The sequence below is a fragment of the Plecotus auritus genome, assembly GCF_963455305.1.
Source record: "Plecotus auritus genome assembly, chromosome: 3".
In the NCBI taxonomy this organism is placed as follows: Eukaryota; Metazoa; Chordata; class Mammalia; order Chiroptera; family Vespertilionidae; genus Plecotus; species Plecotus auritus.
In genome coordinates this window covers 153093683-153120070 of record NC_137772.1, presented here as the reverse complement: position 1 = coordinate 153120070, position 26388 = coordinate 153093683, and the positions used below count along the sequence as shown (strand labels likewise).

The window sequence follows — 26388 nt, the reverse complement described above, 5'->3', positions numbered from 1 at the left end:
AAAACACTCAACCAGAAAAGAAAAAAGAATCCAAAAATATGAAGATAGTGTAAAGAGCCTCTGGGACAACTTCAAGTGTACCAACATCAGAATTATGGGGGTGCCAGAAGAAGAGAGAGAGCAAGATACTGAAAACCTATTGGAAGAAATAATGACCAAAAACTTCCCCCACCTGGTGAATGAAATAGACTTGCAAGTCCAGGAAGCACAGAGAACCCCAAACAAAAGATATCCAAAGAGGACCACACCAAGACACATCATAATTAAAATGCCAAGAGCAAAAGACAAAGAGAGACTATTAAAAGCATCAAGAGAAAAACAGTTACCTACAGGGGAGTACCCATACGACTGTCAGCTGATTTCTCAACAGAAACTATGCAGGCCAGACAGGAGTGGCAAGAAATATTCAAAGTAATGAATAGCAAGAACCTACAACCAAGATTACTCTACCCAGCAAAGCTATCATTCAGAATTCAATGTCAGATAAAGAGCTTCACAGATAAGAAAAAGCTAAAGGAGTTCATCACTGCCAAACCAGTATTATATGAAATGCTGAAAGGTATCCTTTAAGAAGAGGAAGAATGCCCTGGCTGGTTTGGCTCAGTGGATAGAGCTTCGATCTGTGGACTGAAGGGTCCCGGGTTCCATTCCAGTCAAGGGCACATGCCCAGGTTGCAAGCTCAATCCCCAGTAGGGGGTGTGCAGGAGGCAGCCAATCAATGATTCTCTCATCATTAATGTATCTCTCTCTCTTCCTCTCCTTTCCTCTCTGAAATCAATAAAAATATATTTTTAAAAAAAAGAAGAGGAAGAAGAAAAAGGTAAAGATAAAAATTATGAACAATAAATACATATCTGTCAACAAGTGAATCTAAAAGTCTAGTGAATAAAATATCTGATGAACAGAATAAACTGGTGAATATAATAGAATCAGGGGCATAGAAAGGGAGTGGACTGACAATACTCAGGGGGAAAGGAATGTGGGGGGTGCGGGAAGAGACTGGACAAAACTTGTACACCTATGGATGAGGACAGTGGGGCGGGGGTAAGGGCTGAGGGTGGGGTGGGAACCGGATGAAGGGGAGCTATAGGGGGGGCGGGGGGAAGAACAATTGTAATAATCTGAACAATAAAGATTTTTTTTGAAAAAGAAAGTGGGGAACTAAAATGTCCAAAGGAAACAGCAAAATTGCAGTTGAAACCACAATTTCCTTTGGGTTGAGCAAGTGGAAAAGAATTTTCTTCTTCAAGACCCAAACTGTAAGACATTAACTATGCTAAAAATGTGTAGCCAATTGAACAGTGTAAACACTGATTGGGTAAGTCTCAATGCTGTAAGATTATATTGGTTACATCATTTCTTTGCCCATTTAAATCTTGTGTTTCTACCTATAAACATTTGAGTTATGTTCAGATGCCTAACAAGTTTTACTTATGAATGATTAACTAGCAGCATTATTCAATATGATGTAAACACTTCATAAACATAAGCACTAACCTATTAATATTTATTCATTTTTGAATATTTATTTACTTAGAAAGTACATTTATCGTGTTTAAATATATAATGATGTTTAAAATTTATCTATCACAATTATCTTAGGATAATTGGTATCAGAAGAGGACTGTTTCAAGAAAATATATTTTAAATGAGGACCAAAAATTAAAATTAAATGTAAAGAAAAAAAAAAAAAACTCAATAGAAAAAATATCTTCCGGTGAGGATTAACCTAAAAAAATTTTTAATCAATTTAATTCTAGTCAACATTTTACTTGTCAACAGCTTTTTTGCTTTTTAAAATCCTCACCCAATATTTTTTCCACTGACTTTTAGAGAGAGTGGAAAGGAGGGAGGGAATGGCAGGGGAAGAGAAAAACATTGATGTGAGAGTGACACATCTGATTGGTTACCTCCTGCATGTGCCGGTGCTCTAACCACTGAAAACACCAGCCAGGGATGTCAACAGATTTTTAATAAATTTCTAAAATCTTAAATCTTTTATAAGAATTGCAATTTCAGCCGAAACCGGTTTGGCTCAGTGGATAGAGCGTCGGCCTGCGGACTAAAGGGTCCCGGGTTCGATTCCGGTCAAGGGCATGTACCTTGGTTGCGGGCACATCCCCAGTGGGAGGTGTGCAGGAGGCAGCTGATCGATGTTTCTCTCTCATCGATGTTTCTAGCTCTCTATCTCTCTTCCTTCCTCTCTGTGAAATATCAATAAAATATATTAAAAAAAAAAAAGAATTGCAATTTCACTCATGTTGCAATTGATTTATTCTATTGCATTTACCTTGTATTGTAAGATGACAGTATGTGAAATTAACAAGAAAGCTACAAAGATGTTGAGTCTTCCTGTTAGGATTAAGTGTTAGTGATATGGGAATAGGAATGTTTGAATTGGAAATTACTCCATATACATTTATTAGCAAATGTTTCTGTGTTTGTGTTATGACTGCTTTAGCTGCCCTATGCCAGCTTATAATGTGGTGAATTGGATATGAATACTTGGATAATGAAGAGGCCTATATTTTAATTGTTACACAAGAATATGTTAGGCCTGGCCAGTGTGAGCCAGTGGTTGAGCATCGACCTATGAACTAGGAGATCATGGTTCAATTCCTGGTCAGAGCACATGCCCGGTTTGCTGACTGGATCCATAGTGAGGGGCATGCAGGAGGCAGCCCATCAGTGATTCTCTCTCATCGTTGATGTTACTATCTCTCTCTCCCTTTCCCTTCCTCTCTGAAATCAATAAAATTATATTAAATAAAATGTTAGTACAGAATCTATAGAATCTTCTAATAATGGGGATAGCATTGTCAATAAGTTCTTTCTAATTCTAATCTTATGTAAATGAGAAACTTAAATTTACTATAGTTTGGAGAATTACAAAAAACAAAATATTATTTTAAGTATATGTCTACACACAAAGTTCCTAGTTGAAAATATTCCTAAATTCTATCAGTCCATAATTTTGTTAGTCACTATATTCATACTAACATTAATTATTTATTTAAAACAACCCTGTCTAATAGAAATATATGAAAACCACACAGGTTATTTTAAATGTTGTTGTAGCTACATTACAAAAGTAAAAAGAAGCAGGTGAAGTGAATTTTTATAATAGATCTTATTTAATCCAACAGATCACAAATATTATCATTTCAACATGTAATCAATATTAAAAGTATTGAGGAGGTATTTTGCATCCTTTGTTTCATATCAAGTCTAAAATCCAGTGTATGTTTTACACTTAGAACACATTCCCATTTAGACCAGCTACATTTCAAGTGCTCAGTAGCCCTGTTGTAGGCTGCGGGAACAGCACCAGGTGAGAGGCTTGTGAGTCACCAGGAATAAGGAGAGCAGATGTGGAAGCAGCGGCAGGGCCAGTGCTTGAGAGATGGAATGGAGAACACTGTAGCCAGAGTAAGAATTTGGAAGTAGAGCACTTCCAGGTGGAGTTTGGAAGTAGCCAGACTCTGTTGTGGGCTTTAGGAACAGCACCAGGTGTCTGACCAAGCGGGTCAGACCAAACCTGGGTTCAGCAACCTCAGTTCTTGGGTTCTGGCCAGGAAAGAATTCAGAGCAAGACCCAAACTGTAAGAGAACATTTATTGGGTGAATTATGCAGGTAGAGAAAGTAATTGCTGGAAGAAATGGGCTTAGGACACAGGTTACAGAGGTAAAGGAAGGGCCCTTGCAGCTTGGGGGCGAGGAAGCTGATGATAATGTGACTAGAAGGGAGCGGGGGAGGGAGAAGAGGAAGGGACAGGCAAGAGTGTGCTCCAAGGAGGGAGAGCAAGCTGGGTCCTAGGTCCTAAGGGTTTTAAGGGCAGAGACTTTATGGGAGGTCCCAGTAGATCTCAGTAGAGCATTCAGCAGTTTTCCAGGTGTGTCCTTTCAGGGTTGTGGTCTCCACTGATTGGTTCACACTAAGAGGGGGTCTTTATTCAATGCAGTTGGTCCTGAGGCTGGTTTTGTTGCTTATTTGGGCCTGGAGCTGAAATACAATTGAGGCTTACATGTCATCTCTAGGGAGAAAAGTCAGGGGGTCCAAACCTCATTACCAGTGATATGCTAGGGGAAGAAAAGTCACTCTGGAGGCGGGAAGGGGGAGAGGTCCCACCCTACAATTGTCCTTTGCTAGGCACCGGGGCTTTCCATCCTGATGACCTTCTGTACCTGGCCCACCTTCCTTGCTCTACTCATGTCTGTCTAACTGCCTACAACTCCAGCTGGTAAGGCCCAGGATATGTCTATGTGAATTATTTATTCAAATCAATGAAGTCGAGTTGTGGGCAGAGTGTTAGATAATTCAAATGGTGACAAAGACGGTTGCAGGGGAGTTCTGAGGATGATGATGGCAAAAGTAGAATTCAGTATAAATGAATATCATACCCCTCAAAGAAACACAGAGGAAAGGCTGTGTAGCAATGGCCTGGAAGCAGCAGTACAAAGCTGGGAGGATTTGGGTCCCAACATCCTAAGACACAGTGAATGAGAGTGATTGATTGCCTTCAGCCTAAGCAGTTAGCCACGGAGCAGATGTCATCTGGGCAAAGACAATCATCATGATGTAAAATCGGTCCTCCAACTTTGGCCATATCTGAGAAACACTGTGGAGGGCTGCTTAAAGGCACTGATGGGTTGATACAGGATGGATATTCTAATGCACAAGATGTGTGAGTCATTGGTATAAAGAAGAAAGATAACCCTGAGTTTAATTCACTTCTTTACTAACTGTGTGAACTTGAACAAATTAGTTAATGCTGGCCCTCAATTTCCTCATCAAAAATGCAGCATTATAATACAGACTCTCTATGATTACAATGAAGTAAATAGTAACTGAGAACATGCTGGGCCATGCTATACCATGAGATGAAAAGTGTAAGGCCATGGATCGCTGTCATAGGAATTGGCAGAAAATAGCTGCCCTCAGTAGGTGGAATAGTCCAACATACCACTATTAGACTTCCTCAGTCTTGAACAGAGTAGAAGCTAACCAGCAGAAGGTGAAGGCATGTTGCTATTGGTAACGGCACACCAGCTCTCTCTGTCTACAAAAGAGCTGATTTTCCGGCACACAATTTGTGGTTTGTACAAAGATCTTTGTACAGCTTATGAGTAGCTGCCAGTGTGACTGCTGAAGCCTGTGAGTCACCCTCTGAATCACCCCAGCAGAGAGGCCCTGCAGGAACTGAGAGAGTGCATAGCAAGAACTTATCAAATCAGAACAGCATGACTCCATGGAGAAACAGAAAAGGGAACACCAGGCAGATTTTATGCTGAATTGAGCTAACTCACATTTGGACCATTACAAATTAAGAAATTCAGCAAAGAGCATGTGAACCTTCAGTAGATATTTCTCTCTGAGACATGTCTATGCTAAAGAAAGTTTTGAGAATTATTTGTAGAAGTATAGCAATGTTTAAGAGTTTAGAAATGTCTGGTACTCAGTTCTCATGGTAACATTACCTTTGAATTCATATTTTAATAAGTGACTACTCTGTTTAAGAATAAAGCTGAATTGATCCCAGTGTTTGTAAATTTGGTTTGGATGCTCTCTCTCCTGTTAAACCACACAGCAAATCAAGGACAACATTTAGGAATTCCACTGTGACTGCTTCTTTGTTCCAACAATTTATTTTGTTCTCTAGATTCCACAGATGAGTGAGATCATGTGATACTTGTCTTTCTATGATTGGCTTATTTCACATACATAATACTCTCCAGGTCCCTCCATGCTGTCCCAAAGGGTAAGAGGTCCTTCTTTTTTATAGCTGCATAGTATTCCATGGTGTAAATGTACCACAGCTTTTTTATCCACTCATCTACTGATGGGCACTTGGGCTATTTCCAGATCTTAACTATTGTAAATTGCACTGCTATGAACATAGAGGTGTTTCGGGTTTCTTATAATATATTCCTAGAAGTGGGATCACTGGGTCCAATGGCAGTTCCATATTTAATTTTTTTAGGAAAATCCATACTGTTTTCCATAAGGGCTGCAACAGTCTGCATTCCCACCAGCAGTGACTGCTTCTTTGGAGAAACTATGCCTTGAGGTCAGCTAAAGTTAAGATGCTATAAGCTAATCCTAGAATGCAAAGAGAGAAAAAGGAGGAAGTACTTAATTATGTATATGGACAAAACACTCTCTTTAACCAAACTTTAGTCAGATTTCTCTTAGCCCTGTTCTGGAGGAGGCCTCAGTCTTGCTCCCTCCCCCATCCTTGCCAGACCTGCATAGACCAGTGTCAGCAAGAATCCTGCCATGTCAGCTTAGAGAAAATATCTCTCATCCTTGATATCTGATCACTCTCAATATGTAATCAAATTCTCAGTCCCCACCCTTGATATCTGATCACTCTGGACTGCTCTTAGTAATTTTCCATCCACTCATTTTTCCCCCAACTCCAACTCTACCCTTTGGCTGTAAATCTCCAGCTGTCTTTATTGTATTAGGGATTGAGTAAAATTTATGCTGAGATCTCTTTTTCCTATTGCAGTAGTTTTTGAATAAAATCTATCTTTGTTGCTTTAACTAGTATCTGGCTCTGGTTCTCTGATAATATGCACAACCTGATACATATATACACAGAGTTCTGATGTTTAAAATAATATATAGTCTTAATGCCCATATGATGATGATAGCAATAGAAATTAGTTCAAGTTCTAAGAGGGTAATTGGGTACTCTATATTTGAAATATTTAAAACACAGCTTATTATCTAGTAATTCTCTTTCTAGGAGTCAATCCTACTAAGTATGGAATATCCCTTATGTATAAAGATATCCACAATAGCATTATTTATAATAAAGAAAAATGGAAAGAAATCGGAATATCCAACACTAACTTGTTATGTAAATTATAATGTATGCCTTTGAGTAAGCATGGTGCAACCCTCAAAATGTTTATTAAGTGTCATAGTAACCAAAAACATACTTACGAAATGATGGTAAGTAGAAAAAAGCAGGATTATATAAAATTGTGGCCTGTTTAGCAAATGAATCTTTGCATGTGTGATATAATTTGCATCAAAGTCCATTGTGAATCTAGAGTAATAATTTTTATGGTGTCAAGATCTATTTTTCTAACAATGAGCTTATGTTCCATGTTAAACATACTCTCAGTATACCTATGAACTGTGCCTACTTATAACTGGGATAATTAAAGGGAAGCAATGATAATAATAGTTCATCTGTACAATACTTACTGTGTGTCAGGGCACTTTCTAAGATTTTTTTTACAAATAATTTCTTATCTGTCCAATAAGAAGGTACTTTTATTATCCCAATTTTACAGTAAGGAAGCTGAGGCCCAGAGAAGTAAGAAGCCCAGAGTCATACTGCCAGTACACAGGACTTGATTTGAACGCAGACAACTTAAAGAACTTGCGCTCTTACCAACGAGAAACGGGATTTGCAATGAGACAGACCCTGTGTCAGCCTCTTACTAGTGTCATGCTGTTGGTCCAATTATTTAACCTCCCTTTGTCTCAGTATTGCCATCTGTGGAAATAATAATGTATATCTCACATAGTTACTGTGAGAGATAGTGAGATAATGAATATGACAACAAAAAACCCCAACTCGATGCTTGTCATCGCTGTTGCCAACTGACCTGAGCTGACACGGCCTCCAGAATCAGGCTCCTTTCATGAAAGGGGGAGCATCATGCAGTGGAGCTGGTCTATCAAAGGCTGTTTCCCCTCCCCCAGAACCTCAATATTTGGTGGTATACTAGCATGAAAGCAAGTCTTGGACAAGTGCTGCTAAATATATAAACATTTGTTAGCAAACAGAACACAGTGCTGCTCTGTCCTTGGACACTCCAATCATACAGTTCTATGAGAGGCTCACTTGAAATCCATTCCGAAGCCAGGACTGGCCAGGTCTGAAGTCAGGTCTGAGTCAAGGCCGGAGACAGGGGCCTCTGAGACAGGTCTCTGGAGTGCTATGCTTGGCTTTTTCTTTACCTCCTTTACGCAATGGCAGGAGGGCATTTTCCATCTTCCTACAAACCATCATTGAGTACTACTCATTTCGCCAAAGGAAATCACTCTTGAACATTCCCTAATCTACCGAACAAACTCTGGTGTCTATTTCTATAACCTTCCTGCCTTTGGAGCATGGGTTTCTGATTGTTCAGAGGATGTGAATTAGATAGAGTTAACACTGGTATGTGTATATATATATATATATATATATATATATATATATATATATATATGCAACACTGGCATATATAAAACTGGCTTATCTCAAGTCATTATGGTATGAAGTATTATCACACAGACACAACGGCAGTCATGTGTTTGTACTTGATTGGTAAATATCATAGTCTTTCTCCCTTTCTGGATTCTTTGTCTTTGTCCATTCCCACCCAGGCATCCTCATCCTCAATGTAATGGGTGACTAGAGCCTTTTGGAACCTAAATATTTTACTAGTAAAATATAATCAGAGAGAGATATATAGGGGTATAAAGAATTATACATCATTTCTCCCCAAGAAATAAGAGAGCTCATCATGTATTTAAAAGGACAAATCTAGGTCAAGTTATGATGTTAACCAGATACTCTAAAAAAAGTTGTTTTTTTGCCAGAGCCGGTTTGGCTCAGTGGATGGAGCGTCGGCCTGCGGACTGAAGGGTCCCGGGTTCGATTCCGGTCAGGGGCATGTACCTTGGTTGCGGGCACATCCCCAGTGGGAGGTGTGCAGGAGGCAGCTGATCGATGTTTCTCTCTCATCGATGTTTCTGGCTCTCTATCCCTCTCCCTTCCTCTCTGTGAGATGTCAATAAAATATATTTTTTTTAAAAAGTTGTTTTTTAAAAAATATGTTTTTAGAGAGAGAGGAAGGGAGAGGGAGAAACATCCACCAGCCACCTCCTGCACGCCCCCTACTGGGGATCGAACCTGAAACCTTGGCATGTGCTCCCACGGGGAATTGAACTGGGGACCTCTTTCTGGGTGCAAGGGATGATGTTCAACCTACTAAGCCACACTGGCCAGGGCCCCCCAGAAAAGTTTTTAAAAAGCATTCCTACAAGTAAGAGATATGTTTTTATTTAACCAGCAGAACCTCTGTAAAAACTGAAACTGTTATTTCTGGAGATTCCAGAGTTTCCTTTGGAAATATCCCCCAACTCAGACAAAAGTCTGACTCAGCCTCATAAAAATCTGTGTTGTAATAGGTGCACTGAGAACCACTGAAAACAGGGTTAAAAGCAGCAAACCATATATGGAGAAACCCATATCTTCAAACTTGTCACTCGTGTTCTACTTTCCTATTTCTCAAAGCCGAAGTGGGCTGTGCTTTGCAAAACCGAGACGCGCACAGACAGAACCTGCGGTGGCTCCGCGCCAGATGCCCGAGCATGCGAGTCACCCTTGCTCTGACAGCCTGGACGGTTTCTGTGGTCTCCAGATACTCATATGCAGCAAGTGGTTTACCAGATATCGACAATGAAACGTTTATCAAAGACTGTGTTCACTTTCATAACAAGCTGCGATCAGAGGTGAAGCCGGCAGCCAGTGATATGCTGTACATGGTAAGGAAAATGTCAGTGTTTGTGGCATAGGTCAGTCAAAAACAACTAATGTGTGCTGATTTTTGGAGGTGAATCCTTGGTAACCCTGGATGTTGTTGTTTGTGTTGTGTGTGTTTTTGTGATTAATGTGCTCAGTAAATTTACAATCTGTGATCAAAACAAACCCGGTGCAGCTGTCTGTCAACAACTGGGCAGATACATTTTACTTCTCTTTGTGGTCACTTCCTTTCCTCTGGGCTTAGACCGATTGCACTTCTCTTTTTGTCTTTTGTTCCCTTTTCATTTTTGTGCGGGTTTTGTGTTTGTTTGGTCTCTAAGTGTAATTGTTTGTGGCCAGCAGAGTACCGACTTTCTCAAGAAGACAGCAAATGGAGATGGGGACACATCAGATTTTGATTCACTCGGGTTTGGGTTTGAATCCCAGTTCTGTGGCTTTGAGCTGTTTTTAGCCTTCCTGAGCTCCTTAAGGTGTCAAGTATTGTGGTTATTAAATTTTCTAACAGATGTAAAACAGCACACAATATTTTGCACATACAGATAGCTCTTGCTTTTAGAAAGTTCTCTTTATGCCACTTTGCTGTACAAAAAGGCCTACATCCCTACCTGTTTTGTCCAATTGAAAGACACCTGAAGAGGGTCTTCCCTTCTCTGAAAAACAAGTGAAAGCAAAAGGAGTGTTCAGTGCTGGTTTCACAGCTGTACGTGCAGAGGCAGCTTGCACCCTGGCAAGCTCCTCCCAGGAACTACTCTCAGTGTCACAGCGTCAAGGTGTGACCTGTGTCTGTGGGCATTTGTGCTTTATTTCCATTTATTTTGTGCATCAGTAGCAAGACGTGACCTAAGGTAATTGCTTTTTCGCTTTATCCCGATTTTGGCTAACCAAAGTGTTCATAGGTCTGCTCTACTTTCAGATAGCCAGGGAAACCTGTAACAGATCTTCAGTGAAATGTTGGTCTGTGTCAATCACCCAGATTCTAAATCCCACGAAATTAGATGCTCACGCTTTCTAGTAGTCCTAGTTATTACTTGAAGACCATGCTAATATAGAGGACCACGTGCAGTGGTTCCTTCTCTATTCTTGTCATCACACCTCATTCCCCACTTAAATTCCCACTTTGCTCACTCCAGTTACATTGTTGCATATATAGATTCCATTCTTGACCCTCTTGTTGTTTAATATTTATTTTTGCAGACCTGGGACCCAGTACTAGCCCAAATTGCAAAAGCATGGGCAAGAAAATGTCAGTTTTCACATAATGTACAGCTGAAGACACCCCACTTGCTGCACCCAAATTTCACTTCACTGGGAGAAAACATCTGGAGTGGGACTCAGTCCATCTTTTCTGTGTCTTCAGCCATCACAAGCTGGTACAATGAAGTTGAATACTATGACTTCAAGACTCGGAAATGCAGCAAGGTCTGTGGCCATTACACTCAGGTAAGGATCTGCGCTGTATTCTCTTGAGACCATCTTCTCATTGGTGAGGACAAAACTGGAACCTAGTGTTAAGAAAATATACAAGAAGCTAGTATAGCTGTCAATATGACAGAGTCGGGATTACAGGCTTACTCTTAAAAATAAATAAATTGAAGAGTCCAATAGCAGAGTTGGTGGTTGAACAGTTTAGTTAAATGGACATAGGTGACATATGAAGGCCCACCATGGCTTGGAATAATTTTGATAACAGCTCTCTTCCCATGGGGCTTTATTCCATTTGTAAGCAATTACAGGGCCTTCAGAGCAGATGGTCAAGTACGAGTACTCTATGAAAGGTGAGGCCATTGTTTTGGAACTACAAAATTGGGAGAAATGAGCCTCTCAGACAGAAGTATCAATAAGAATTGATGCTTTCGTATCCTCCAATTCTTTCAAATGTGGATCAAGAGCTTATCAAGTGTCACAAAAGGAGAAAAAAAAAAGTTACACCCCCTAGAGAGAGACCAACATGTAAACCAAAAGCCACAGTATAAACAATGCTGTGGCTTTTCTGCCCCCAAATCGATATTAGTCCCAAAGCAACATTCAGAGCCTCCCATTGAGATTTTGTTGTTGTTTTGTTTTTCACTCAAGCTGGTTTTAGCTCCCTAACCCTAACTCAGGTTGGCAACTTTATGGGAAGAAGTTCCTAGGTAGCATCTTCCGAAGTCTTCTCCATAGGCTACTTTCTGGACTGGACATGGGTGTGTGTGTGTGTGTGTGTTTCTTTATTTTATTTTTCCATCACCATTTATCTCCTCTATGCCCTCTTCTACACCCCTCCCCCTGCCACAATCACCACACTGTTGTCCATGTTTGTGAGTTCTCTCTCTTTCTTTTATGCTCAATCCCTCTATCCCCACCACGCCCCACCTCACCCCTCCCCACCCCATCCTACTCCACTTGAGCTGTCTGCCTGCTGGACATGTTTTGTTTACTTATGTTTATTTCCTGGCAGTCCTTGTTAAACCAAGAACTAAAGGGACTTAATCTATGTTGGACAGGTTTGAATGAGCAAGAATGTGTTGAAATGAGGTATGATGGCAAAAACATTCCTAACAAGAGTTTTTAAAGAGCAAATGTTATTAGAAAAACTCTTAATACAGTTCAGCTCTACAAAGCCTTTGACTTCACTGGTATTGGTATAGGTAAAACAAGTTAAGCACAGTTACAAAGAGGCTATGATTGTATGATGAGGACAGGACAGATTTCAGTGAAATTTTCATACTGTAAGCAAGGAGGGGCTATGAAGTCATCAGTAGCATTATGTCCATTTCTTGGAAAATAAGTAAGGTTCCCCTAAATTTATTCTATAAGCCATCAATTTTGGTTTATATTTACAAATAAAATTAACCAGGGAATAAATTTTGTTGGGTTCCCATAAGTCCTAGAGGAAAAGAAAGCTAAATCCAGATTGCCTACCAGTGGTACTTAGTAACATTATGCATTATGGTGTTTGTATTTGTTTGCTTGTTTGGTTGGTTGGTTACTCCTCACCTGAAGATATTTTTGCCATTGGCTTTTAGAGGAAGGGAGGGAGAGAGAGACAGACTTCGATGTGAGAGAGATACATCAATTGGTTGCCTCCCACACGCTCCCTGACCAGGGACAGGGATCAAGCCTACAACCCAGGTAAAGCCTTAGATAGGGAATCTAACCACTGAACAACACCAGCCAGGGTGCATGATGATGTTTAAATCACCAGAAATAATTGCCAGTTTGAGGATGCCAACTCTCCTTCAAGCAGCGTTTAAGTTTCTACCCTACACCAGGCACTTTGTAAGGCACTGGTCATATGCCTTAGTCCACGTTCCTAAAAACAGAACCTGAGACAACAGCTTATGTGCTAACACTTTACTGGGGAGAAGTAGGAAAGAGAAGAGCTGGGAAGTGAGCCAAGGAATGAAGGACTCAAAATGGACATATAACAAACAGTGTGCAGCTAGTGCTATTTGGAGAAACTGACAGAGTGCCCTTGAGCAAAGAGGACAGAGCAACTTATCTGGCCAAAGGGAGGTGTGGAGACCCAGGAGTTGTTCACACAGCAGGAAACTTATGAGTTGATTACTGAAAACTAAGTTAGAGGAAAGGGAAGAGAACACCAGGCAATATTAAGAAAGTATGGAAGTTGTACAATCTGTACAAATGAGCCTGGTACTTCAAAAGAATGGCCAGTAGCTTAGCACACCAAATATGTAGAGATCAAAAGGCTGATACATTGGCAAAAGACTGTTAAACAATGCAAGGTAAGACACTCCATGTCTATCATCCCAGAAAGCCAAAACTTGGTTTTATATCATACAGATCTGAGATTTTAGAGATGGCCCTCCCCAAACTAACTGAGCTTACTTGTAAATGTCCCCTTTACATCCAGGGGGGAAAGAATGGCTAATATTTTGGACACACTAAAACCCACTCCATTGCATACAGGTATCAGATCCCAAGCTGAGTGATCCTAACCTGTTCTCTGTAAAAGACATCCTACCCCCTCTTCAGAAGAGGGACCTTCATTCTGGGGAGCATGTCCAGGAACCCCCTGGGTCTGGGAAGATGCACCACCAGCAATTACTCTTTTTAAAAATATATTTTTATTGATTTCAGAGAGAAAGGGATGGGGGAGAGAGAGAGAGAGAGAGAGAGAGAGAGAGAGAGAGAGAGAGAGAGAGAGAAACATCAATGATGAGAGAATCATTGTTTGGCTGCCTCTTGCACGCCCCGCACTGGGGATCAAACCCACAACCTGGGCATGTGCCCTGACCAGGAATCGAACCATCACCTCCTGGTTCATTAGTCAACACTCAACCACTGAGTCATGTCATCGGGCAGCAATTACTTTTTAAGTGAGTGTGGTGCTTAGTTCTCTGTGTCTAAGATCTCATTCATTCAATTCTCACTACAAACCTATGAGAGAAACACTAATCTCTATATATGAATACACAGCCTCAGAAAGGTTAAGAAATTGTTTTCCCAATGTCATTTAGTCAGAAGAAGAGCTGGGATTCAGATGCCAGGTTGTAAAGATTAAATAATACAATGTCTGTAAATTATCTAGTAAGGCACTAGTATTTAGTATGCATTGAACAAAGAGCGCATTTCTCCCAGGATCCGGTTTTCCACCAGTTATATTGGAAGAAGGCTCAGCTTGCACAAAACCTCGCTGGGAGAGTCAAGACTACTCAGTTGCCATTTTAAATTCCTGCTTGGAACGACTTCAAGTGGGTATTATAACCTCCCACTTATTGTCATCTCCTATTAATAAAAAGCAAGCTATTTTCAGATTTGGGCTTGTGGAGGGTGGTTGATACATACAAAGGTATAATACTTCTTAAAATGCTAACATGATAGCTGTCTTCATGAAAGATGATTTGTCTTGTGGAATAATTTTGGTATAATAATATGGCAGAGTATTTACATTATGTATTTTGTTGCTGGCAGTTGAGCTTTGTAAAATCTGAAAATAGTTTTACTTCCATATCTGGGCGGGGCAGCAGCTTAGGTTTGACAGTGTTAAGGATGCCCTCTATTGGTCTCATTTTTGTGTTTATATCCTTCTCCACCCCACCTCAACCCTCTAGAAATGTTTGTTATTTTTTACTCTCACAGAAACAAAGGAACTGTGACATGTTTCCCAGTTTTTCTAGCTGGCTTTTTATATGTTACAAGGTTACCATACCCCTGGTAATGAGCCAGATGGACTCATACTGAGAATTGAAAAGGGAAGATGGTGGGAAGGGGTTGTCAGCCAGAAGGGAGAGACATGCCTGCCCCCACTTAGGTCCCCAAATGCAGTGTTTTTGTGAGAAAGGTAAGAAAGTCCTTCCTGGTTCTGCTAAAAGGGAAAGCACACTGAGGGCATTTTGCTTAGGGCATGGACTATCCTCACAGAACTTCCAGGTCAAGCAAATTAGGTTCCAATGCTCATCTATAGAAATCAGGGCAATACCTATTTATTGACTTGTTATGAGGTTAAACATGATGTTGCATGTAAAGTGCTTAACATTACCCTAGCACTGGCTAAATTCTCAATGAGTAGCTCTTATTTTTTTTATAGTTATGTTTTTTGTCTACCATATTAAAAGACAAAAAAAAAAGCATGCGATAGGAATCTGACAATAAAAAAGTTTCAAAAGTTTTAAAGCAGAAAAAATTAGTTATAAGAGAATTAAAAATGAACATTTGCTGAGTGCTTGCTATGTACCAGAAGCTGTTCTAAGCATTTTCTTATTAGCCCATTTAAAATGTCAAAACAAGCCTGTGGAGTTGGTGCTATCCTCATTTAAATGATGAGGAAGCTAAGCACACAGTGAGTGTATGAGCTGGAATATAAACTCAGACTTTGTCGCTCCAGAAATTAAACCCAGAATCAGAATGCCCATGAAGCTTTTATTAAAAGACCAACTTGAATGGACACACTAACTGTAGTACGTCCATGAAACAAATATTACTCAGCAATGAAAGGGAGTGGCTACTAATGGACTCAGCAACATGAATGAATCTGGACATTTAGCTTATGCTAAATGAAAGAAGCCTGATTCAATAGCTACATTTAAAATGATCCAATTTGTGTAACATTCTGGAAAAAGCCAAACCACATAGGCAAAAAAACAAATTAGTGATTGCCAGGGATGGAGGGTGGGATAGTGCCTGACTATAAAGGGCACAGGGAAACTTTTTGGGGTGATGAAAATGTTCTAGATCTTCTATATGAATATATGCTTTTGACAAAATTCTTGGAACTGTACACATAAAAAGGATGGCTTTTACTATATGCTCATTACAACCTGACTTTTTAAAAAAAGAGACCATCTAAAACACAAAATGAATACTAACTGACATTTGCATACTCTTAGAAAAAATATGCCAGAAATATAAAAGAAAGTAGAATAAAGAAGAATAGCTTTAAAGATACTGGGGGGAGGGAGAGAAGGAGGGGAAGACCCAAAGATTAGGAATACTTGACCTACAAAAACACTGGAAGAGGGAGAACACTGGCGGCACAGAGACTGCGCCATCTTGAAAACCAGAACTGCTTGAGACTAGGATCGGAGCCTCACCACCACCCAGTCTGGTCTCAGTAGCAAACTGGGATCCTACAGCCGCTCTGGTAGAAGACTTACGACCACAGCTGCAGACACCAAGACTCCAGGCACCCCGGCTGCAGATTTCTGTGAGTCACAAAGCCAATCCCCCTCCCCCACCACCCCACCGCAGATAGGAACTGCCAGACCCCAGCTGCACAATAGGGCTTTCTGCACACCCCCAGCAGTGGCAGCTCTACCTGACTTTAAGCCTTGGTGTCCCACAGGGAAAGTTTGTTTCCCACGAGCAGGCTCGCGCCAAGGCAGGGAGACTGCTGGATTTGACCCTAAGTGTGCATCTTTGGGGCGACTGTTTGCTGTGACCAGATCCCGTGCCCACACAGGGCAGGGAAACAACGCAGAATTTGAGCCTGGACGTGCAAACTAGGGGAAGTTTGTTTCCTGCGAGCAGGCTCCGCACCAAGGCAGGGAGACTGCTGGATTTGACCCTAGGTGCGCATCCTTGGGGAGACTGTCTTCTGTGATAAGATCCTGCAACCACGCAGGGAGACAGCGCTGAATTTGAGCCTAGGGGTGCAAACCCAGGGAATTTGTTTCCCATGACCAGACCCTGCACCCTAGCAGAGAGGCTGCACTGAATTTGAACCTGGACATGCGAACCCAGAGTTTGTTTCCCTCACCCAGGCTCCACGCCCAGGCAGGGAGGATGTGCTGAATTTGAGCCGATGTACGCAACCTTGGGGAGATTGTTTTCCGCGACCAAATCCCGCACCCACGCGGGGAGACAGCGCTGAATTTGAGCCTGGGGGTGTGAACCCGGGGAGTTTGTTTCCCAAGACCAGACCCTGCACCCAAGCAGGGAGGCTGCGCTGAATTTGAACCTGAACATGAGAACTTGGGGAGTTTGTTCCCCAAGACCAGACCCCATGCACACACAAGGGGGCAGCGCTGAATTTGAGCCTGGGTATATGCACACAGGGAGTTTGTTTTCCACAGTGCACACCCGCGGGACCAGATCCCACACCCACACTGAGCGGCAGTGCCACCTGACTTTGATTCAGGGCAAGCACACACAGAGGCTGTTTTCCGCAGGGCAAGAGCGGACCTCCTGCCAACACAGTGCGACTGTGCAACCCGGTCTCCCAACCAGATCGGGGATCCTGAATCTCCATGCAAGAGGCAGCAATGAGCACCAGTGACTAGACTCTGTTTCTCATTGCATGTGCCTGGGATCCCTGATTCCCAGTACATTCACACTAAGAGCAAGCAACTCCAATTCTTGGTGCATGCGCACGAAGGGACCCTGATTCTCGATGCAAGGTAGCAGCAAGCAACAGAGACTCTGATACTTGATTCTCGATGCGGACACAGGGAGCATCTGACGCCTGACACGCACTAGGGGACTTTGATTTTTGTCACACCTCAGCAGATTCTCTGTTTCAACATGACTCAGGCAGGGCTCCAGATCCTAGTGCACATACAAGGCCACACTAAGTGCCTGTGACTCTAACCGGGGCAAGCAAGGCTCCCATCACCCCATAGCAGCCATACTTTGTGGTGTCAGAGCTCTTCAGTGACAATTGGGGGGTGCAAAACTCCCACTGCACATGGCCCAGGCCCCCGCAACTCAACATTTGAACCCTCTGGTGATAGAATGGGGAGACAACAAAACAATCCCCAGAGGAAAGAAAATGAGGAATCACCAAGAAAGGAAATAAATGAAACGGAAGCATGCAACATAACAGAAAAAGAATTCAGAGTAATGGTCATACAGTTCATACACTGGATGGACGAGAAAATCAACAACCTATGCAAAAATCAAGAAGAAATGAAAAATTATATAGCTACAATCAAAAACACCATGGAAGACTTCAACAGTAGACTGGAAGAAGCAGAAGACCGAATTAGTGAATTAAAAGATAAAGTACAAAAACAAGCCAAATCTGAACAGCAACTAGAGAAAAAAATTAAAAAGCAGGAGGAGAGCCTAAGGGAGCTTTGGGACATTGCAAAACGAAATAACATACATATAATAGGGCTGCCAGAAGGACAAGATGAGCAGCAAGGATTAGAAAATTTATTTGAAGAAATAATGACAGAAAACTTCCCTGATATGGGGAAGAAAAAAGTTACACAAGTACAGAGAGTCCCAAGCAAGATGAATCCCAAAAGACCCACACCAAGACACGCCATAATTACAATGGCAAATGTTAATGACAAAGAGAGAATCTTAAAGGCCGCAAAAGAGAGACAGAGGGTTACCTACAAAGGATCCCCCATCAGATTATCAAATGATTTCTCAACAGAAACACATCAAGCTAGAAGGGAATGGAAGAAGATATACAAAGTGAAACAAAACAAGGGTCTGAATCCAAGAATACTCTATCCAGCAAGACTATCAATCAAAATTGAAGGGGAAATCAGGAGCTTCGCAGACAAAAAAAAAAAAAAGGCTAAAGGAGTTTATCACTACCAAGCCAGCAATGCAAGAAATGCTAAAGGAAATGCTGTAAAAAGAAGAAATAAAAAAGTAAGAAGGAACACAGCCTCAAAAATATAAAAATGGCTACAAACAAGTACCTTTCAATAATAACTTTAAATGTAGAAGGACTAAATGCTCCAATCAAAAGACATCGAGTGGCTGAATGGATAAAAAAAACATGAACCATACATATGCTGTCTACAAGAGACCCACCTCAAAACAAGGGACTCACACAGACTGAAAGTGAAGGGATGGAAAAATATCTTCCAGACAAATGGATATGAAAAAAAAGCTGGGGTAGCAATACTTATTTCAGACAAAATAGACCTCAAAGTGAAGGCCATAAGAAGAGACAAGGAAGGCCACTTCATAATACTAAAGGGAACAATACAACAAGAGGATATAACCCTGGTAAACATATATGCACCCAATGCAGAAGCACCCAAATACATAAAAAATATCCTGGAATATCAAGGGAGAGATAGATAACAATACAATCATAGTAGGGGACTTTAATACACCACTGACTTCACTGGATAAATCCTCTAGACAAAAAAAATCAGCAAAGAAACAGCAATCCTAAATGACTCACTAGATCAGATGGACTTAATTGACATCTTCTGAACATTTCACCCCAAAGCCACAGAATATACGTTCTTCTCAAGTACAAATGGGAAATTTTCAAAAATAGAAATATTTTGGGTCACAAGCAAAGTCTCCCCAAATTCAAGAAGATTGAAATCATACCAAGCTTCTTCTCAGACCACAATGGCATAATATTAGAAATAAACTACAATAAAAATAATTTAAAACACTCAAACACTTGGAAGTTGAATAGCATGTTATTAAATATTGATTGGGTCACCAATGAGATCAAAGAAGAAATTAAAAACATCCAGAAAACTAATGACAATAAAAACACAACAATTCAAAACCTATGGGACACAATTAAAGCAGTCCTGAGAGGGAAGTTTATAGCTCTACAGACCTACCTCCAAAAACAAGAAAAAATGGTAGAGGAGAAACCAAGATGGCAGCATAGGTAAACACCTAAACAGCTGCCTCGCACAACAATTTCAAAACTACAACTAAAAGACAAAACGGACATCATCCAGAACCACAGGAAGGCTGGATGAGTGGAAATTCTACAACTAGAAGGAAAGAGGAAAGCACACTGAGACCCAGAGGAGCTGCAGGAGGCAGAGGTACTGAGATGGGCACGCGGAGAGGACTGACAACTGAGTGCACTGCTGGTTTTCTCAAGTGGGAGGGAGACAAAAGCTCTCGACTGCGCTGAACTCTAGTTCTGGGCGAGACTCTGGGGACCCAGACTCAGGTAGAAACTGGACTGTCTGGCAGTGGGTGGAACTCAAGGGCAGCTTTCTCTCAGAGGTGCTTGCAGTGATTACCAAGGGACACTGAGACACAGGGGCTTATTAGGGCAGGGCTGACGGGAAACCAATGCTGTCTGCTCCACCCTGAGACTCTGCCCCATCCAAGCTGAGACAGAGGCTTTTGCAATCTGGCAAGGCTAATCCTATAAGGCTGTCTCCATCACCGAAAATCTCTCAGTGTAGACACAGCTGATCCTCACAGCCAACTGGCCTGCAGGTCAATTCCTCCCAGTGATACCAACAACAATCAAGACTTAACTACAACAAGGCTGTACACATAGTCCACAAAGGGGTGCACCAAGAGTGTCCACCTCAGGTTAACTGGGGAGGCCGACCCACTGGGCTATATAGGAAACCTAGCACACAAAGCTACTCTACCAACTCAGCAAAGCAGTGAAAAATGGGGAGACGAAAAAACAGATCACAAACGAAAGAAATGGAGGAAAACAACCGACTGGATATAGAATTCAAAACCACGGTTATAAGGCTCTTCAAGAATATCCTAGAAAAGGCTGATAAATATAACGAGACCCTCGAAGATATGAAAAAGGACCAACTAGAAATTAAACATACACTGACTGACATAAAAAATATTATACAGAGACCCAACAGCAGACTAGAGGAACGCAAGAATCAAGTCAAAGATTTGAAATACAAAGAAGCAAAAAACACTAAACTAGAAAAGCAAAAAAAAGAAAAAAGAATCCAAAAAGTTGAAGATACTGTAAGAAGCCTCTGGGACAACTTCAAGCGTACCAACATCAGAATTATGGGGGTGCCAGAGAAGAGAGAGAGCAAGATACTGAAAACCTATTGGAAGAAATAATGACAGAAAACTTCCCCCACCTGGTGAAAGAAATAGACTTACAAGTCCAGGAAGTGCAGAGAACCCCAAACAAAAGGAATCCAAAGAGGACCACACCAAGACACATCATAATTAAAATGCCAAGAGCAAAAGACAAAGAGAGAATATTAAAATCAGCAAGAGAAAAACAGATAATTACCTACAAGGGAGCACCCATACGATTGTCAGCTGATTTCTCAACAGAAACTATGCAGGCCAGACGGGAGTGGCAAGAAATATTCAAAGTGATGAACAGCAAGAACCTACAACCAAGACTACTCTACTCAGCAAAGCTATTATTCAGAATGGGAGGTCAGATAAAGAGCTTCACAGATAAGGAAAAGCTAAAGGAGTTCATCACCACCAAACCAGTATTATATGAAATGCTGAAAGGTATTCTTTAAGAAGAGGAAGAAGAAAAAAGTAAAGAGAAAAATTATGAACAACAAATACATATCTATCAACAAGTGAACCTAAAAATCAAGTGAATTAAAAATCTGAGGAACAGAATAAACTGGTGAATATAATAGAATCAGGGGCATAGAAAGGGAGTGGACTGATAATTCTCAGGGGGAAATGGGAATGGGGGGTGCAAGAAGAGACTGGACAAAAATCGTACACCTGTGGATGAGGACAGTGTGGGGGGAGATAAGGGCAAAGGGTGGGGTGGGAACTGGGTGAAGGGGAGCTATGGGGCGAAAATGGAGAAACAATTCTAATAATCTGAACAATGAAGATTTATTTAAAAAAAAAAAAAAAAAAAAAAAAAGCTTCCAGCAAACAAAAGCCCGGGACCAGACGGCTTCTTAGGGGAGTTTTACCAAACATTCAAGGAAGAACTAAAACCTAACCTCCTCAGACTATTCCAAAAAATCCAAAAGGAAGGAACACTTCCAAGCTCATTCTATGAATTCAGCATCACCCTAATACCAAAACCAGATAAAGACAACACAATGAAAGAGAATTACAGGCCAATATCCCTCATGAACATAGATGCCAAAATCCTCAACAAAATTCTAGAAAATCAGATAAAGCAGTACATCAGAAAGATCATACACCATGACCAAGCGGGATTTATTCCAGGGGTGCAAGGATGGTACAATATCCTCAAATCAATAAATGTGATACATCACATAAACAAACTAAGAAAGAAAAATCACATAGTCATATCAATTGATGCAGAAAAAGCATTTGACAAAATCCAACAACCATTTTTGATAAAAACTCTCAGCAAGTTGGGAATAGAAGGATTATACCTCAATATCATAAAAGTCATATATGACAAACCCACAGCCAACATCATACTCAATGGGCAAAAACTAAAACCATTTCCCCTAAAATCAGGAACAAGACAGGGATGCCCACTTTCACCACTCCTGTTCAACATAGTACTGGAAGTACTAGCCATTGCAGTCAGACAAGAAGAAGAAATAAAAGGCATCCAAATTGGAAAAGAAGAAGTAAAACTGTCCTTACTTGCAGATGACATGATACTGTACATAGAAAACCCTAAAGACTCCATCAAAAAATTATTAGACTTAATAAATGAATTCAGTAAAGTAGCAGGATACAAAATTAACACCAAAAAATCTATGACATTTTTATACACCAATAGTGAACTTACAGAAAGAGAGACTAAAAAAGCAATCCCATTTACCAATGCACCAAAAAAATTAAGATATCTAGGAATAAACTTAACTAAGGAGGTAAAAGACCTATATGCAAAAAACTACAGGACACTGAAAAAAGAGATAGAGGTACACGTAACCAGATGGAAGAACATAGCGTGTTCATGGATTGGTAGAATCAACCTCATCAAAATGTCCATAATACCCAAAGCAATCTATAGGTTCAATGCAATCCCCATTAAAATACCAATGACATATTTCACAGACCTAGAACGAACTCGCCAAAAATTCATCTGGAATAAAAAAAAAAAAAAAAAAAAAAAAAAAAAAAAAAAAAACCCGAATAGCTGCAGCAATCCTGAAAAAGAAGAACACAGTAGGTGGGAACTCAATACCAGATATCAAGCTGTATTACAAAGCCACTGTTCTCAAAACAGCCTGGCACTGGCACAAGAACAGACATATAGATCAATGGAATAGAATAGAGAACCCAGAAATCAACCCAAACCACTATGCCCAATTAATATTCAACAAAGGAGGCATGAACATACAATGGAGTCAAAACAGTCTCCTCAATAAATGGTGTTGGGAAAATTGGACAGATACATGCAAAAAAATGAAACTAGACCACCAACTTACACCATACACAAAAATTAACTCAAAATGGATACAGGACTTAAACATAAGATGGGAAACCATAAAAATACTAGAGGAATCCACAGGCAGCAATATCTCAGACATATGCCGAAGGAACTTCTTCACTAATACTGTTCCTAAGGCAATGGAAAATAAAGAGAAAATAAACAAATGGGACCACATCAAAATAAAAAGCTTTTGCACAGCAGAAGAAACCATCAACAAAACAACAAGAAAGCCCACTACATGGGAGAACATATTTGCCAATATTATCACCAATAAGGGTTTAATCTCCAACATTTATAGGGAACTCATACAGCTTAACAAAAGGAAGATAAACAACCCAATCAAAAAATGGGCAATGAACCTAAATAGAAACTTTTCGAAAGAAGACAGAAGGATGGCCAAGAAACATATGAAAACATGCTCAAAGTCACTAATCATCCGAGAGATGCAAATCAAAACGACAATGCAGTACCATCTCACACCTATCAGAATGGCTATCATCAACAAATCAACAGACAAGTGCTGGCGAAGATGCAGAGAAAAAGGAACCCTCTTGCACTGCTGGTGGGAATGCAGATTGGTGCAGCCACTGTGGAGAACAGTATGGCGTTTCCTCAAAAAACTAAAAATGGAACTCCCATTTGACCCAGCGATCCCACTTCTAGGAGTATATCCCAAGAAGCTAGAAACATCAATCAGAAAGGATATATGCACCCCTATGTTTATAGCAGCACAATTTACCATAGCTAAGATCTGGAAACAGCCTAAGTGCCCATCAGCAGATGAGTGGATTAAAAAACTGTGGTACATCTACAAAATGGAACACTATGCTGCGCCAAAAAAGAAGGAATTCCTACAATTTGCAACAACATGGATGGAACTGGAGAGCATTATGCTAAGTAAAATAAGTCAGAGAAAGATAAATATCACATTATCTCACTCATCTATGAGAAATAATGAACAACATAAACTGATGAACAAAAACAGATCTGGAGACAGGGAATCATCGATCAGAATGTAAAACCTTAGAGGGAAGGTAGGGGAAGGTGGGGGTAAAGGGGAGAGATCATCCAAAGGACTTGTATGCATGCATATAAGCCTAATCAGTGGCAACAGACAACAGGGAGGTGGGGGCATGAATGGGGGGTGGGTTGGGAAGGTAATGGGGGGATGAGGACAAATATGTAATACCTTAATCAATAAAGAAATTAAAAAAAGAAAACACTGGAAGTAATTTCTCAAAGACCAAAGGGTAAAAATTACAAGAATCAATGAAACCAAGAGGTGGTTCTTTGAAAAAAATAAACAAGATTGATAAACCTTTAATTAACCAGATTCATCAAGAAAATAAAAATAAGTTAGAGAGAGACAGAACCCAAATAAATAAGATCATAAATGAACAAGAGGTAACAACTGATACCAAAGACATACAAGGGACTGTAAGAAAATATTATGAACAACTATATGCCAACAAACTGGACAACCTAGGTAGAATGGATAAATTCCTAGAAACATATATTCAGGAAGAATCCAAAAGTCTGAATAGACAGACAGAATACAACCAGTGAAATTGAAGCAGTAATCAAAAAACTTCCAACAAATAAAAGTCCTGGACCAGATGGCTTCACAGGTTAATTTCACCAAACATTCAAAGAAGAGTTAACAACTATCCTTTTCAAACTATTCCAAAAAATTCAAGAAAAGGAGAAACTCCCATGCTCATTCTACAAGGCCAGCATTATCCTAATTTCAAAACCACATAAAGACACAACAAAGAAAGAAAATTATAGGCCAATATATCTGATGAACATAGATGCTAAAATCCTCAAGATAATATTAGCAAACCAGATCCAGCAACATATTAAAAAGATCATAAACCACAGTCAAGTGGGATTTATTCTGGGGATGCAAGGTTGGTACACTATTCACAAATCAATAAATATGATATCACATAAAGAAATCCTAATATATAAAAAGCGAGGGGCCGTCACGACCGAAACACTGGACAGACGACCGAACAGCAGGCTGTGTGGGGCGATCAGGCCAGCAGGGGGGTTAGTGAGGGACGACCAAATGACTGAACAGCAGGCTGTGTGGGGAGACCAGGCCAGCAGGGGGGTTAGTGAGGGACAACCAAATGACTGAACAGCAGGCTGCGTGGGGCGACCAGGCCAGCAGGGGTGCAGTTGGGGGCAACCAGGCTGGCGGGGGGGGGGGGGGGGCAGTAATGGGCAACCAGGCCAGTGGAGGTGCAGTAAGGGGTGACCAGGCTGGTAGGGGGGGGGCAGTTGGGGGTTACCAGGCTGACAGGGGGGGCAGTTAGGGGTGATCAGGCTGGCAGGCAGAGGCAGTTAGGGGTGATCAGGCTGGCAGGCAGAGGCAGTTAGGGGTGATCAGGCTGGCAGGGGGGGCAGTTAGTGGCAATCAGGCAGGCAGGCAGGTGAACAGTTAGGAGCCAGCAGTCCCTGGATTGTGAGAGGGATGTCCGACTGCCAGTTTAGGCCCAATCCCAAGGATCGGGCCTAAACCGGCAGTCGGACATCCCCCAAGGGGTTCCAGATTGCAGAGGGTGCAGGCTGGACTGAGGGGACACCTTCCCCATGCATGAATTTTGTGCACTGGGCCTCTAGTTGAAGTATAAAACACACAGGATCATATCAATAGATGCAGAAAAAGCATTTGATAAAATCCAGCACCCCTTTTTCTTTTCAAACTATAAGAGAACATTTATTTGGAAAATCACAAAGGTAGAAGTTATTTGTAGAAGAAATGGGCTTAAGAAACAAGTTATAGAGGTAAAGGAAGGCCTTATGAGCCTCCTACCCCACCATTGAGCCTTGGAGAAGCTCAGACTCCATTATCAGCTCCCCTCTTACCTCACCCTATACTCGCTCCCCAGGAAGTGGTTTTTATTATTGATTTTTTCACCTAAACTTGATCTTTCTCTGCAGCCTCAATGGCCTTGTCTTTCTCACCTTGGTTTCACAGGGATGCTGCCCTCTGCTGGAAGATTTCTCCGGGCTCTCTCAGACCCACTCCTTCCAGCTTCAGCTTCAGCTCCACCTCACTAATGGTGGAGGGAAGGGGGGGTGGGAGGGCAGGGGGGAGGGAGGGCAGGGCCCCATGCTATGTATCCCCTGAGCACCCTCTGCTTCCCCTGCAGAGTGTGAAACCCTATGTGATGACGGCTTTCCTTGGCATTTTGTGAAGGCACCCACTGGCTCCAGCCCATTAACCTTTGCATCCCCCATAATTTAAAATGCAATATTGCCCTAACCGGTTTGGCTCAGTGGATAGAGCGTCGGCCTGCGGACTGAAGGGTCCC

At 41.2% G+C, this 26388-nt stretch overlaps 1 protein-coding gene across 2 annotated transcripts in view; it reads left to right on the top strand.

The window, feature by feature from the left end:
* Positions 1 to 9293: 9293 nt before the first annotated feature.
* The window catches only part of GLIPR1 (GLI pathogenesis related 1), a 32936-nt gene continuing 15841 nt past the window's right edge, over positions 9294 to 26388 (top strand). The window contains exons 1-2 of one of the 2 annotated variants that reach the window (XM_080661795.1): positions 9294 to 9557; positions 10750 to 10995. In XM_080661795.1, the coding sequence (XP_080517921.1) occupies positions 9384 to 9557; positions 10750 to 10995 (420 nt within the window). In that variant the 5' untranslated portion in view covers positions 9294 to 9383. The remainder of the gene's footprint in view (positions 9558 to 10749; positions 10996 to 26388) is intronic. The other variant, XM_080661794.1, reaches the window with a different exon arrangement.